Here is a 10507-nt window from a genome sequence, read left to right as displayed (position 1 = left end):
AGAAAGTCCAAACAACTTTGGTGCAAGATGACCTGTTGAAACGTTCCCCTTTGCCAGTAAATATTCCAGTGCCTGAGCTCTGAGAGTGGGCCCTGCATACCAGACCCAGAGACAGCTGGACGCATGCAATGCTGTGTACCTACTGGCTCGAGAGGCTTCTGGTCCAGTCTTGGGGTGTGCTCCTTTGGGATCGTTTCTTGAGCCAGCGCTGGACTCAGGTCAGCTGTGGGTGCTATTTGAAACCCTAAGTCCTGTCAGCTCAGCTTTTTGGGAGCATACTGTTGATTATAAACATCCTCGTTCTTTTCAGTGGCATTCCCCTAAACTTGCAGAGTATTACCTTGATTTCAACAAACTGCTTTTATTTAAAAAGTGTCTGCTTTTTCCACCCTTCTAGAAGGCATACTAAAGGCAGAGATTTGTCTGCTCTGTTCACTGCTATATTCTCAGCACTTTGATAGGGCCTGGCCAGAGTAGGCACTCAAACATTTGTTGAAAGAATTCCCTGTTACTTAAGACAAGCCACATGTCAGGACAAACAGTCCAACTTCACAAGGCAGGCAATAAATATAGGGTACATGACTTCATGGCTGTCCTTGTAAGACAGGTAAATTGAAAAGGATTTCTTTGGGTGGATTTATGAATGACCAACACCATAAAACGCTGCTAAGATCTGGAATATGGGCTGGCTTTTAGGCCTATGCTCTATTCCTCTGGAATCAGAATCCACTGCTATTGGAAGCAAACTTAGCAGTCAATTACAGCAGCATTTTGACAGTTTAAAATTTCAAACTGACCCACCATCGCTCCCTTAACCGAAACATGCAAAATAACACACCACTTTTGTAAATATTTTTCAAGGTTTTATTGCAAACCAAAATTGGTTCATCACACACAATAAAAGTTGTGTGGTGGGGAGGGGGGGTAAGGATTGTACATATTATAACCATGTTAATTACAGTACATTAAAATGGTGGTTTACATTACAAATAAGCTTGTAAGTTTAAATATACTAGTGTTATAATCCAATGTACAGACTTTCTTTATACAATACATACAATTATCAGGAATGCAAAACAAAACAAGCAAAAAAAACCCATAAATAATGCCCATTTTACAGGTGACATTTTAAACAATGAAAACACCAACGGCTTTGACCGACAACTGGGGCATTTGGTCCATAAAAACCCTTTCTAAAAATAGAAATATTTGTAGCAGCAATGCTTTCTTTAAGCATCTGGGTACAAGTCATTGCAAGACCATTTCAATAAATTTTAGTTATTAAGTATATCTTACAAAAAAAAAAACAGTCTACACATAAGTTTATCTTCCAAATATGGAAGAAACAAACAATGTCCCACGTTGTAGTATCCTGCAAGTGTCACATTGATGCTTATAACTCAACCCATCTGTGATCAAGCATACCACACTCATACCACTGCTCACGCAGCAAATCCACGAGGAAAAATAAAGGTCTGAACACTTTGCAATAGGAAAAGCTTTGGAGCTAACATGATCTCATCAGAAAAGGCACATTTCATCATTGTCAGTATCACAGCCCAGACAGACCTTCAGAAGATCCTTCTTCAGAACAATGTCTTCCCTCTAACCCAACACTGCATCTGTCTAAGGCAGCGCTCTAACGCTCATTTCAGAGATAGCACCACGTTGGGAGGAAGAATAAAAGTGAAAACCTCATGAGCTCACTGAAAAGAGGATGTGCTCTTCGAAAAGCCTCCAGCAAACAGTGCGTAATGAAGATTGCCAAGCTTCCAGAGATGTGCAAATTCTCTTTTAAGATGTCCTGTCAGCTGGCAGCTCTGCCAAAAGGCTAACTAAAACATTTAAAAACACACATGAAATCCTTCAGAAGCAACCTGGGACTGTTCAGAGAAAAGAGTCCATGGGAGGTGCGTATGAGAAGCCCAGGAAAGCTTCGGCAGCCTCCTTGACGCTGGCTGTGATGAGGATGCTGTCTGGGGACTTGCCGATGGAGCTGGGGACGGGCTCTTCAGTAAACTCAGGATCAAAGTGCCGCAGATCGCTGGGCCCACTCTGTGTTACAGGAGGGGAGAAGAAAACACTGTCAAACTTCACACTGGATACAGAACAGGAAAATTCTGCCAAGTCAATTCTGACTCATGGTGGTTTTAAATAAGGGAGTTCAAATTTTTAGGACACTATATAGAAACTCCCATAATCAACTTTCAACCACAAAACCCCCAAAACCCAAACCCATTGCCATCAACTTGATTGACTCGTGGTGACCCCATGTGTTACAGAGCAAAACTGCTCCACAGGGTTTTCTTGGCTGCAATCTTTACAGAAGCATATCACCAGGCCATTCTTCCATGGTGCCAATGGATGGGTTTGAACTGCCAACCTTTAGGTTAGTATTGGAGTGCAGACAGTTTGCGCTACCCAGGGACGTCTATAAAACCCCAAAGGTCATACAAATTTTAATAAGAATAATGTTGATTTTTTTTTTTGCGGGGGAGGGACTTTACTTAAAAAATGTGTCAGAAAGTATTTGCTTTTTGTTGGGACAAACTTTTTTTCCCCCTAGGGAAAAAAATGGATCTAAGAACAACATATGTACCAATTTACTCCACAGGGGTCCCCTCCCTCACCGGCTCTGACTTAAAAAAGGAATGTCCTTTGGGTCTCACTATACTTAGAAGAGATAGCTACTTACCACATTTGGGTTAAAAGGGGGAGTAATCTTCTTATTAATGAGATCATCCCAGTTAATTAGGGAGAAGAAGATATGATTCTTAATCTCTATCTGTTGAGCAGAAACATGAGATTAATTTAGACAGGTAAAATTCAATCAGGGCAATGAGGTCTAGTGTACTTCCCCAGACAGCCCACAAGAACAGGAAAAATAATCCAACTCACAAAGTCATCCTTGGCTCCAAGTCTCTTTGTCCTGTCCTTCTGCAGGAGGCCTTCCAGGAGGTGTCTTGCTGAATTTGTAATATTTGGCTTCAACTGGAGGGGCTTGTTCAGAATGTTATCATACATCTCAGCAGTATTCCGGCTATAAAAAGGAGGCTGAAAGGGAAAAAATTCCTTAAAATTTGATGGAAAGTTTTGTATAGCATACATAATCAATAGGGTAAAAGATTTAAGCTGTAATTATTAAGCAAGATTTGAGCAAAACAGCTTGCCCCTTGATATTTTTTCTTGGCCCTAAATTTTTAAGTGTCTATTTTGCAACGATTATCAGGGGGTATAAACTAATAAGCCATGTTTTTCACTATCACCCAGCTTAAGTGTAGTCATATCTCATAAAAAGTGAATTGGCAAAAGACAACTCCACTAGCAAAGAGTTTACTCTAAAACACTTATAAAATAACCAATATGCCTCTCTTTTGATAAGCTTACTGATAAGGACATGGCATAAAGAACTGGCTGCAATGCAGTCTATGTGCCTGATAACTCTAGATTGTATGAAGACAATGTTCTACGGAGGGTCAACAAATCAGGGGCAAGGGTCCTTGATTCCTAAGGCGCTACTCACCAGGCCATACAGCATCTCATATAAAACGGCCCCCAGGCACCACCAGTCCACAGTCCTGTCATAAGGCTGCTTATGAAGTACTTCTGGTGCCAGATACTGAAAGAGACCAGGGAAATGGAGATTAGAACCCTGAATCCTGGGAATCCCAAGACCAGGCATGTACTTTGAAGGCGCTGAGATACCCTTGCTAGGGGGTCAACTTGGAGGATATATTCTAAATTATTTCCTGATGATAACACTGCTGGACCTTTTGAGGCTGACTGGCTGCCTGTACGTACCAATATTTACGAAGCTACGGGGCATCCGACAAACCTTATTTGGGGATTTAGAAAACAGGTAGTTTTAATTAGCGCAACATAAGGCCTTGAAATTTCTCATGCTGCATCCAACAGCAAATGTAGTTTACTTGCGCTGAATTGTACTAAAAAATCTGAGGACAGTCTGTATTATTGTAGGGGATGCACCTGAACCAAATTAAGAGGGCTCCTACCTCAGGTGTGCCACAGAAGGTGGATGTCGTGCCATTGTGTTCAATGTTCTCCTTGCAGAGCCCAAAGTCAGTTAGGACAATGTGTCCCTGTGAATCTAGCAAAATATTCTCTGGTTTTAAGTCTCTGTAAAAAAAAAAATAGACAAGTTTTTGCATACATTAACTTTTCTTCATAAGAAATCCTTTGTAAACATAATTGCTCGGGGTATTAGAAGCATTTTAAATTTCCTGCAGTTGTACAGTGAATAAAAAAAGGGAGTCCTTGTTCAGCTAATCTAGTTTGGATTAGGCACAATCCTAGTTGGCTGGTTCCCTAGTGGCCAACAGTCAAGACACCTCACGTGCTGGGGAAGTCTGGTTTTAGGTGACCTAGCTGCACATAAACAAATTATTTGAAGGCTCCATCAAAGGCTAAGGCTGTGTCCCCCTTACACCCAGGAAGGTACCCTTAAGAGCTTTTAGGTATGCTCACCTATAAACGATGTTCAGAGAGTGCAGGTAACCCAAGGCACTGGCTATCTCAGCAGCATAGAAACGAGCCCGTGGTTCCAGGAAGCATCGCTCCCTCTGGAGATGGTAGAACAACTACAAAAAGACAAAACAAAGTTAGTCTAGGTTGCCGAAGCCTGTAACAATGCATTTAATTAGTCTTGCCATATATAGCTAAAGAGAACAATTGCTGGAAGTGGCCCACAATAGTCCATTAACTATTGGATGCCTGGCAGGTTAGAGGAAAGGCTAATGCTGGTTAACTTTTCCCCCTAGTATCTTTGAAAAACTTTTTTCTCAATTTAAAACCCAGTAGACTGTGCACAGACACCCAAGGGTTAGCTTCTATTCCCTCTGCTCACCTCTCCACCGTTGATGTAGTCTAGGACAAAGTACAATTTGTCAGCAGTCTGGAAAGAGAAGTGAAGGCCCACCAGGAATGGGTGTTTTACATTCTTTAGTAGAACATTCCGCTCTGACATAATATGCTTCTCCTAGACAAAAGACAATCAAGATTTAGTGGCAATTTCAAATCGGCACCAAAACTCCAAGGGATTTTTAATTTTAATGAGTGTCTGCCTCCAACCCAACCCATCAAGCACATCTCATACCTCCTTCTTTTTCAGGATCGCTTTCTTCTGTAAAACTTTGACTGCATAGAATGCTTCTTCTGCCTTGTGTCTTGCGAGAAGAACCTGGAATTTCAATATCGAAAAATCATTTTGCTATCCACCTCCAGAAAAAAAGTAAAATGTAATATGCATGAAAGACTATACTAACGAAGTCTTTGTATTTGAAATTACCTTTCCAAAACTGCCTTTCCCAATTACTTTCAAGAAGTGAAAGTCAGATGGCTTTGCATGAGGATTGGATGATGGGCCAAGGTTGATTTGCTGAGAAGGACTTGGCTAGAAAAGAAAACATTTTCTTTTAATAACGTTGCTTCCAATAAAGATGTATCTATAATAAATATACATAATGTAAAAGTTATTTAACCTGCAAATGACTGAGGCAAGTCACCAGGTATCTATATGTATATCTATTTATATATCATGGATATATTCAAAGGTATTTTTCATTCATACAAATCAATATTTCATATGAGAGTAGGGGAATTGTATACAATCAAATTGTTGTAAGCAAACAAAATTTCTATTTATACTTACTGGAGGAGAAGGGTTGGCATTCATAAACTCAGGCTCTTGAGGTTGGGAGATTTTCAAAATAGACTGAACTTCAGGGCTGCGAAGAATAAAGGAACAATTAAGTTCTCAAAATTCGCCACCAGGGGGCACATTAACATCACATCAATAACGAGTTTCTGGCTCAAATTTTACCAGAGAATAGACAGTGCATAAAAACATTCAACTAAATTACTCAGGTTTTTTTTTTTTTTTTTTAAAGTTAAGTAAAATAATAAGCCCTCTAAAATACAGAAACTAGGGTTGTTCTTCACGGAGAGAGGGTGTGAATTAGGTAAACGTGAAAAATTTATCTTAAAGGTTCAACCAGAACCAAATCCGTTGCCATCGAGTCATTCCGACTCATAACGACCCTACAGGAAAGAGCAAAACTGCCCCACAGGGTTTACCAAGAAGTGGCTGGTGGATTCGAACTGCCAACCTTTTGGTTAGCAGCCGAGCTCTTAACCACTGCGCCACCAGTGCTCCCTGAAAAGTCCAGAGCAAGCCAAATCAGTAAATTAATTTCCTTTAATGTTTAAAATAAATTAGAACTTAAGAAGAGAAAAAGATTCTCCCTACTCCGGTTTGCTGGTCAAACACTAACGCGAATGAGTCTTTTAGCAAATTCAAACTACACTATTTTTTTATTTCCTCAAATCCCCCAAACTTACTGTTTGCATGCATAGGAGTTGTTGGCAATCTTCTGAATAAAGTCGTTCAGACCCATCCTCCTCTGTTTCATGAAAGCTGTGAATTAAAGAGAAGAAATAAACGTTTAGTTTAGATGGTTTCATAACATCCAACGCCACACACACTAATCTGATCCGGGATCTTCAAAAAATTCCACTTTGTATATCCTACAAGTCAAGTCTTAGTCCTACACTCACCGATGAGAATTGCTACCATTCCTCTCATTCTGGAGTAAGTGAGGGTGCCCCTAGCAGCCTCGGTTTTCACGGTCATAGCCGCTGAGAACCGTACAGCAAGACAATTGTTTGAGACGGGAGACCTACTCAGCCAACACTGAGCTCTGGCCCCGTCGCCGGCTTATAAACGCAGCGACGCCGGGGGGCGGGGCCAGTGCGACAACGAGGAAGCGGCGCCGGCAGGCCCCGCCTCCAGCCCCGTCCGCGGGGGCGGTGCTGCCCCGCGCCGGGGCGACCCCGGGCCGGGATGTGGGGGTGCGGAGCCGGCAGCCAGGGCCCGACGCTGGGCTGTTGTCCGCCTCCATCAGCTCCCGGATAGGAGCGAGGGAAACTGTCGGCGGAAGGGCCGGGAGGGATGGCGAGTCGGGAGTAATTTTCCACTTTTCTCGTTAAGTCGACGGTGCAAGGAAATGAGTAGCGGCGCTGAGGCGCTTTCTGCCCGGTGCGCGCGCCGGGGGTAGCTTTGTCCCGGTTCGGTTCTTCCAGCCCTCAGTTCACATTAACGCTCAGTTCACTCTTGCAGCAGGAGCCCCCTAGTCCGGCACGGACCCGCTCCCTGGAGTCATAGCGAAATCCCCTTGCAGCCGCCTGCCTTCTGCCTGCGGTTATCGCGCGGGCGCAGGCAGCAGCGCCCGGGGAGGGCGGCCCGCGTGCCTTACCCGGGTCAGGAAGGGGCCGGGGCGCCCGGCGGTCCTCCCCGCGCATGTCCCCCGTCTCCCGGCCTCACTCCTCTCCACCCGAGACAACAACAACAGCGAAAAGAAAAGTCATGCTCTCTAGCCCGACCCGAGCGCCCCAGCCGATTGGAGCACCTCGTGGGGAGGGAGAGCGGGCATCCCAGGCAAGCCGACCGCGGAGCTTACCCAGTCCGCTCAGCAAGAAGGACTCGCTCCTTTTCTGCGCTTCGGCCCTCTTTTTGTGGCGGGGCCGTAGCAGGGATTCGAGCCGGGCCCGGGCCAGCGCGCCCTGCATCTCCCCCATGGGCACCGGCTTCTGGACGCGCGGCGGGCGACAGGGAGAGTGGCGAACCCTGATGTTTCCTTGAAGGAGACGCCGTGACTCAGGCAGAGCGAGATTTCCTGCCCCAAGTCCCAAAACAAACAAATGGCCCTTGTGCACGGCCGAGTCGCTTCCGAAAACGCCTTTTTGTGCTTTTGGCCAAAAGCAAGGCTGAAAAATCCCAGAACTTGGAAGAGGAGGAAGGAAGGAAAGAAAGAGGGAAGGGGGGAGGGAGAGGGCAGGAATGTGGAGAGGAGGGTGCGGAAAGAAAATTCGCGTCTGCACTAAAGGGAAAAAAAGTACAATCTGCATTTCACTTTTTTTTCCCCTCAAGTAATCTCTGAGAACATTCTGTCCGTTCCGCATGTAATATTTTTCCTTGCATTTCTAATCCCCGCCATACCAAGAACACGTGAGGAAGTGGCAAGTTCGGGAGTGGTGGCTTCGCACATGGGACCTGACTTGACCCCGGGGAGGTGAGGACCTTGCAGGGCTTGCGACACGAGCCATCGCGGCAGCCAGGCTAAATTCCTCTCTGCGGGCCTCCACCTCTCCCGCTCCCCCACCTGAAAACTCCGTAGGTCACATTATATTGTCCTGAAATTCCTTAGTCTGCCCTTATCTCCACTGTCCTTCCTTCGGCTTATTTCAGGGCTGACCCAGGAATCTTCTAAGAATTTTACCATTAACTCATTCACTCGCTCTTTCTCTAAAGTCCCATATAAACGGACTAGTCGACTCATGAAAGATTGGACGGGTAACTCCGCTCCCGAAGACAGAAGTGGGAGGGAAGCTGGCGGCAGCCATCCGGCTCTACAGAGCGGCGACGGCGGTGCCTTCCAGTAACCCTCGTGCTGGGAGCAGCTGTCTGACCGCCGGCTGGGGAACTCGCGCCCGCGCGGGCGGGGTAGCCGCAAAGCTCCGCTCCCGGCCCAGCAGCGAGGGAGACAGCTACAAGTTACTAACATTCGCTGGACCCCAGTACCTGGCGCTCGCTGAAGCTGTCTGCGGTGGTGCCCTGCCGTGACCCCTAGCTGCCAAGGGCCCTACCATGTTAGAATTGCCGACTGGGTCTGACATTACGAAATACCAACCGTCAAATCAGGAATAGCATGTGAAGCGGTTTTCCTTTGGTCCTCGGCAGAGGTTTGTTTTGCAGGAACTACTACCTCATTTGCCCTAATATGATCTCCAGCCTCAACTGTTTCTTGGTTTGCTCAGTTATAACAGTCCCCAGCTGTGAAAGGGGAACACAGGTCTGCTATCCTGGAGACTGGCTGGGAAATTTTGTTCCGTACCCACGCTTAAAAGAACTTCTTGCTTGAAACTGACGCACCAACCCAAAGCAAGGTTTAGGAAATTCCAGTATACGGTCACCAGCCCACTTCTGCTTTCCTCTTGCATGGATTTTTCATGTAATAAGGCTGTTATTTCCAATGCCCCCCATATCCCAAGTTCCACCATTCAGCTAGCCCAGCCCTGCTCCCTTGCTCGGTTCCTTCCCTCTTAAGAGAGCAAATTTTGCTCAGATTGCCCCAAAACACCAACCAGCACACAAAGTTTTGTTTGTTTTAAAAATATTTAACTAAGGAAACTTCCATCAGAGACCCTCCCCTACACCCCAGCTTCTGTGAGGTCGTGCTTCCCCAAGTCAAGCGACCCCCAAATCCTCTGAAGCATCTTTGCTTTACCACGCCATCCAAATTACAGTAATAAAAGCAGACAGACCTCTCAAAGGGGATTTTATAGCCTCCTCTTTCATTCTTCAAGTCACCCAAAGTATGAGAGTTGGGGATTACTTTTCTGGAGGTTTGAGGTAGAGTTCAGTTCTGGCGGAGGTAGCTTGCCTGCTCTGTGCCTTTGATGAGGCTGGGAGCTCCATCACCAGGGGGCCCGAGCTGAAGGCGGCTGTCCCTGCTGTTAAGAACCACACTTTATATATAAATGCGATTACACGCAGGAAAGGATCAAGCTGCAAAGTTCAACACTGGGCCATTTATTCCCTTCATTGCAACATCATCCAGAAAATTACAGTCATCAGCGTCCTTGGTTTATTACACCCCCAGCAAGACACACAAGAAATTGTAACACAAATCAGTCCAGAAAAAAATTCAAAACACATGGACAGGCTTCATTTTCTCAAAGAAGCTCTGCCGAATGAATTCCGGTAAGAATGGGGAATTTAAGTTAGAGGGCTCTAAGTGGAATAGAGAAAAGGCACAACCATTTGATTTGTGGTCGGAACTGAAAGGAACGTCTGATGGGCTCCTCCTCCCCCTACCCTAATGCTCAGAATTTGGAAACGGATGGTCTGCTAAACTTATCATTTAACAGAAAGAATCAAGTTGTTGAGACTGGCTTTTCGTCCAACCGGATACCTGATGGGTGGAGCAGGCGCCCCCTGTTCTGTCCCAGCAACCTACTAAGACTTCCGAACAGGAAGGTGACACACGGCGGCGGGGTGTATGGGGGGGGCGGGAAGGGGAGAGTGGTGAGTGACGCGCGCCTCTTAACACTGCACGGACTTTAGTTGCCCTGTGGCCGCTATTCAAACGCTTGATCCGTGCTTCCTTCCCGTCGCCAGCCTCTTTCTTTGGTCCAGATAGTCCTCCTACTGGGAAGAATCTGCCCCTTCCCTCTTACTCCCTGGTGGCGGAGTGGCCACAGTTGCGTCACCAAACTCTGCTCGTAAATGCATGCTAGGGGGCGATCGTGTTTTCTGGAAGAACAATTCCCGAATGCGTGCTTTTCTCCTCCTCTCTTGAGGTTAATCAGTTCCAGATAATTTCTCTACTACACCTTGAGCAGTCATAGAAAATGTAGACGGCTTGATACGAGAGAGGCTAATTTCGTCCCCGTCTCCCCAAGCCAAACTTCTCATGTTATATCTCGGTAC

The 10507-nt window shown here is 45.8% G+C and overlaps 1 protein-coding gene across 6 annotated transcripts; it reads right to left on the bottom strand.

Moving 5' to 3' along the window:
* Nucleotides 1–844: 844 nt before the first annotated feature.
* On the bottom strand, nucleotides 845–9534 carry LOC101349244 (serine/threonine-protein kinase Sgk1). Of its 6 annotated transcripts, none has more exons than XM_023730032.1 (12): nucleotides 9411–9534; nucleotides 6358–6433; nucleotides 5669–5744; nucleotides 5306–5410; nucleotides 5114–5197; nucleotides 4865–4996; nucleotides 4486–4598; nucleotides 4014–4137; nucleotides 3524–3619; nucleotides 2899–3054; nucleotides 2696–2785; nucleotides 845–2055 (listed from the first exon to the last, which is right to left on the bottom strand). In XM_023730032.1, exons 2-12 carry the CDS (start codon nucleotides 6426–6428, stop codon nucleotides 1888–1890), a joined length of 1215 nt encoding a protein of 404 aa, XP_023585800.1. In that variant the 5' UTR covers nucleotides 6429–6433; nucleotides 9411–9534; the 3' UTR covers nucleotides 845–1887. The 6 variants fall into 6 exon arrangements, with proteins under 6 accessions (XP_023585800.1, XP_023585786.1, XP_023585796.1 ...); XM_023730018.1 differs by having other exon boundaries at nucleotides 9340–9513; XM_023730028.1 differs by lacking the exon at nucleotides 9411–9534 and adding an exon at nucleotides 8706–9141.
* Nucleotides 9535–10507: the final 973 nt, after the last annotated feature.

Source organism: Trichechus manatus, unplaced genomic scaffold (assembly GCF_000243295.1).
Source record: "Trichechus manatus latirostris isolate Lorelei unplaced genomic scaffold, TriManLat1.0 scaffold00002, whole genome shotgun sequence".
Classification (NCBI taxonomy): Eukaryota; Metazoa; Chordata; class Mammalia; order Sirenia; family Trichechidae; genus Trichechus; species Trichechus manatus.
The sequence above is the reverse complement of the archived record's forward strand: the minus strand, read 5'-3'. Positions and strand labels throughout refer to the sequence as shown.

Excerpts from the sequence above, each read along its gene's own strand:
- LOC101349244 (XM_004368904.2), bottom strand. The coding sequence starts at position 7,593 with ATGGGGGAGATGCAGGGCGCGCTGGCCCGGGCCCGGCTCGAATCCCTG. Across the intron at positions 6,434-7,475 it reads CTTCTTGCTGAGCGGACTGG|CTTTCATGAAACAGAGGAGG; the intron begins GTAAGCTCCGCG and ends TTTAATTCACAG. Across the intron at positions 3,055-3,523 it reads ATGAGATGCTGTATGGCCTG|CCTCCTTTTTATAGCCGGAA; the intron begins GTGAGTAGCGCC and ends TTTCCCTTTCAG.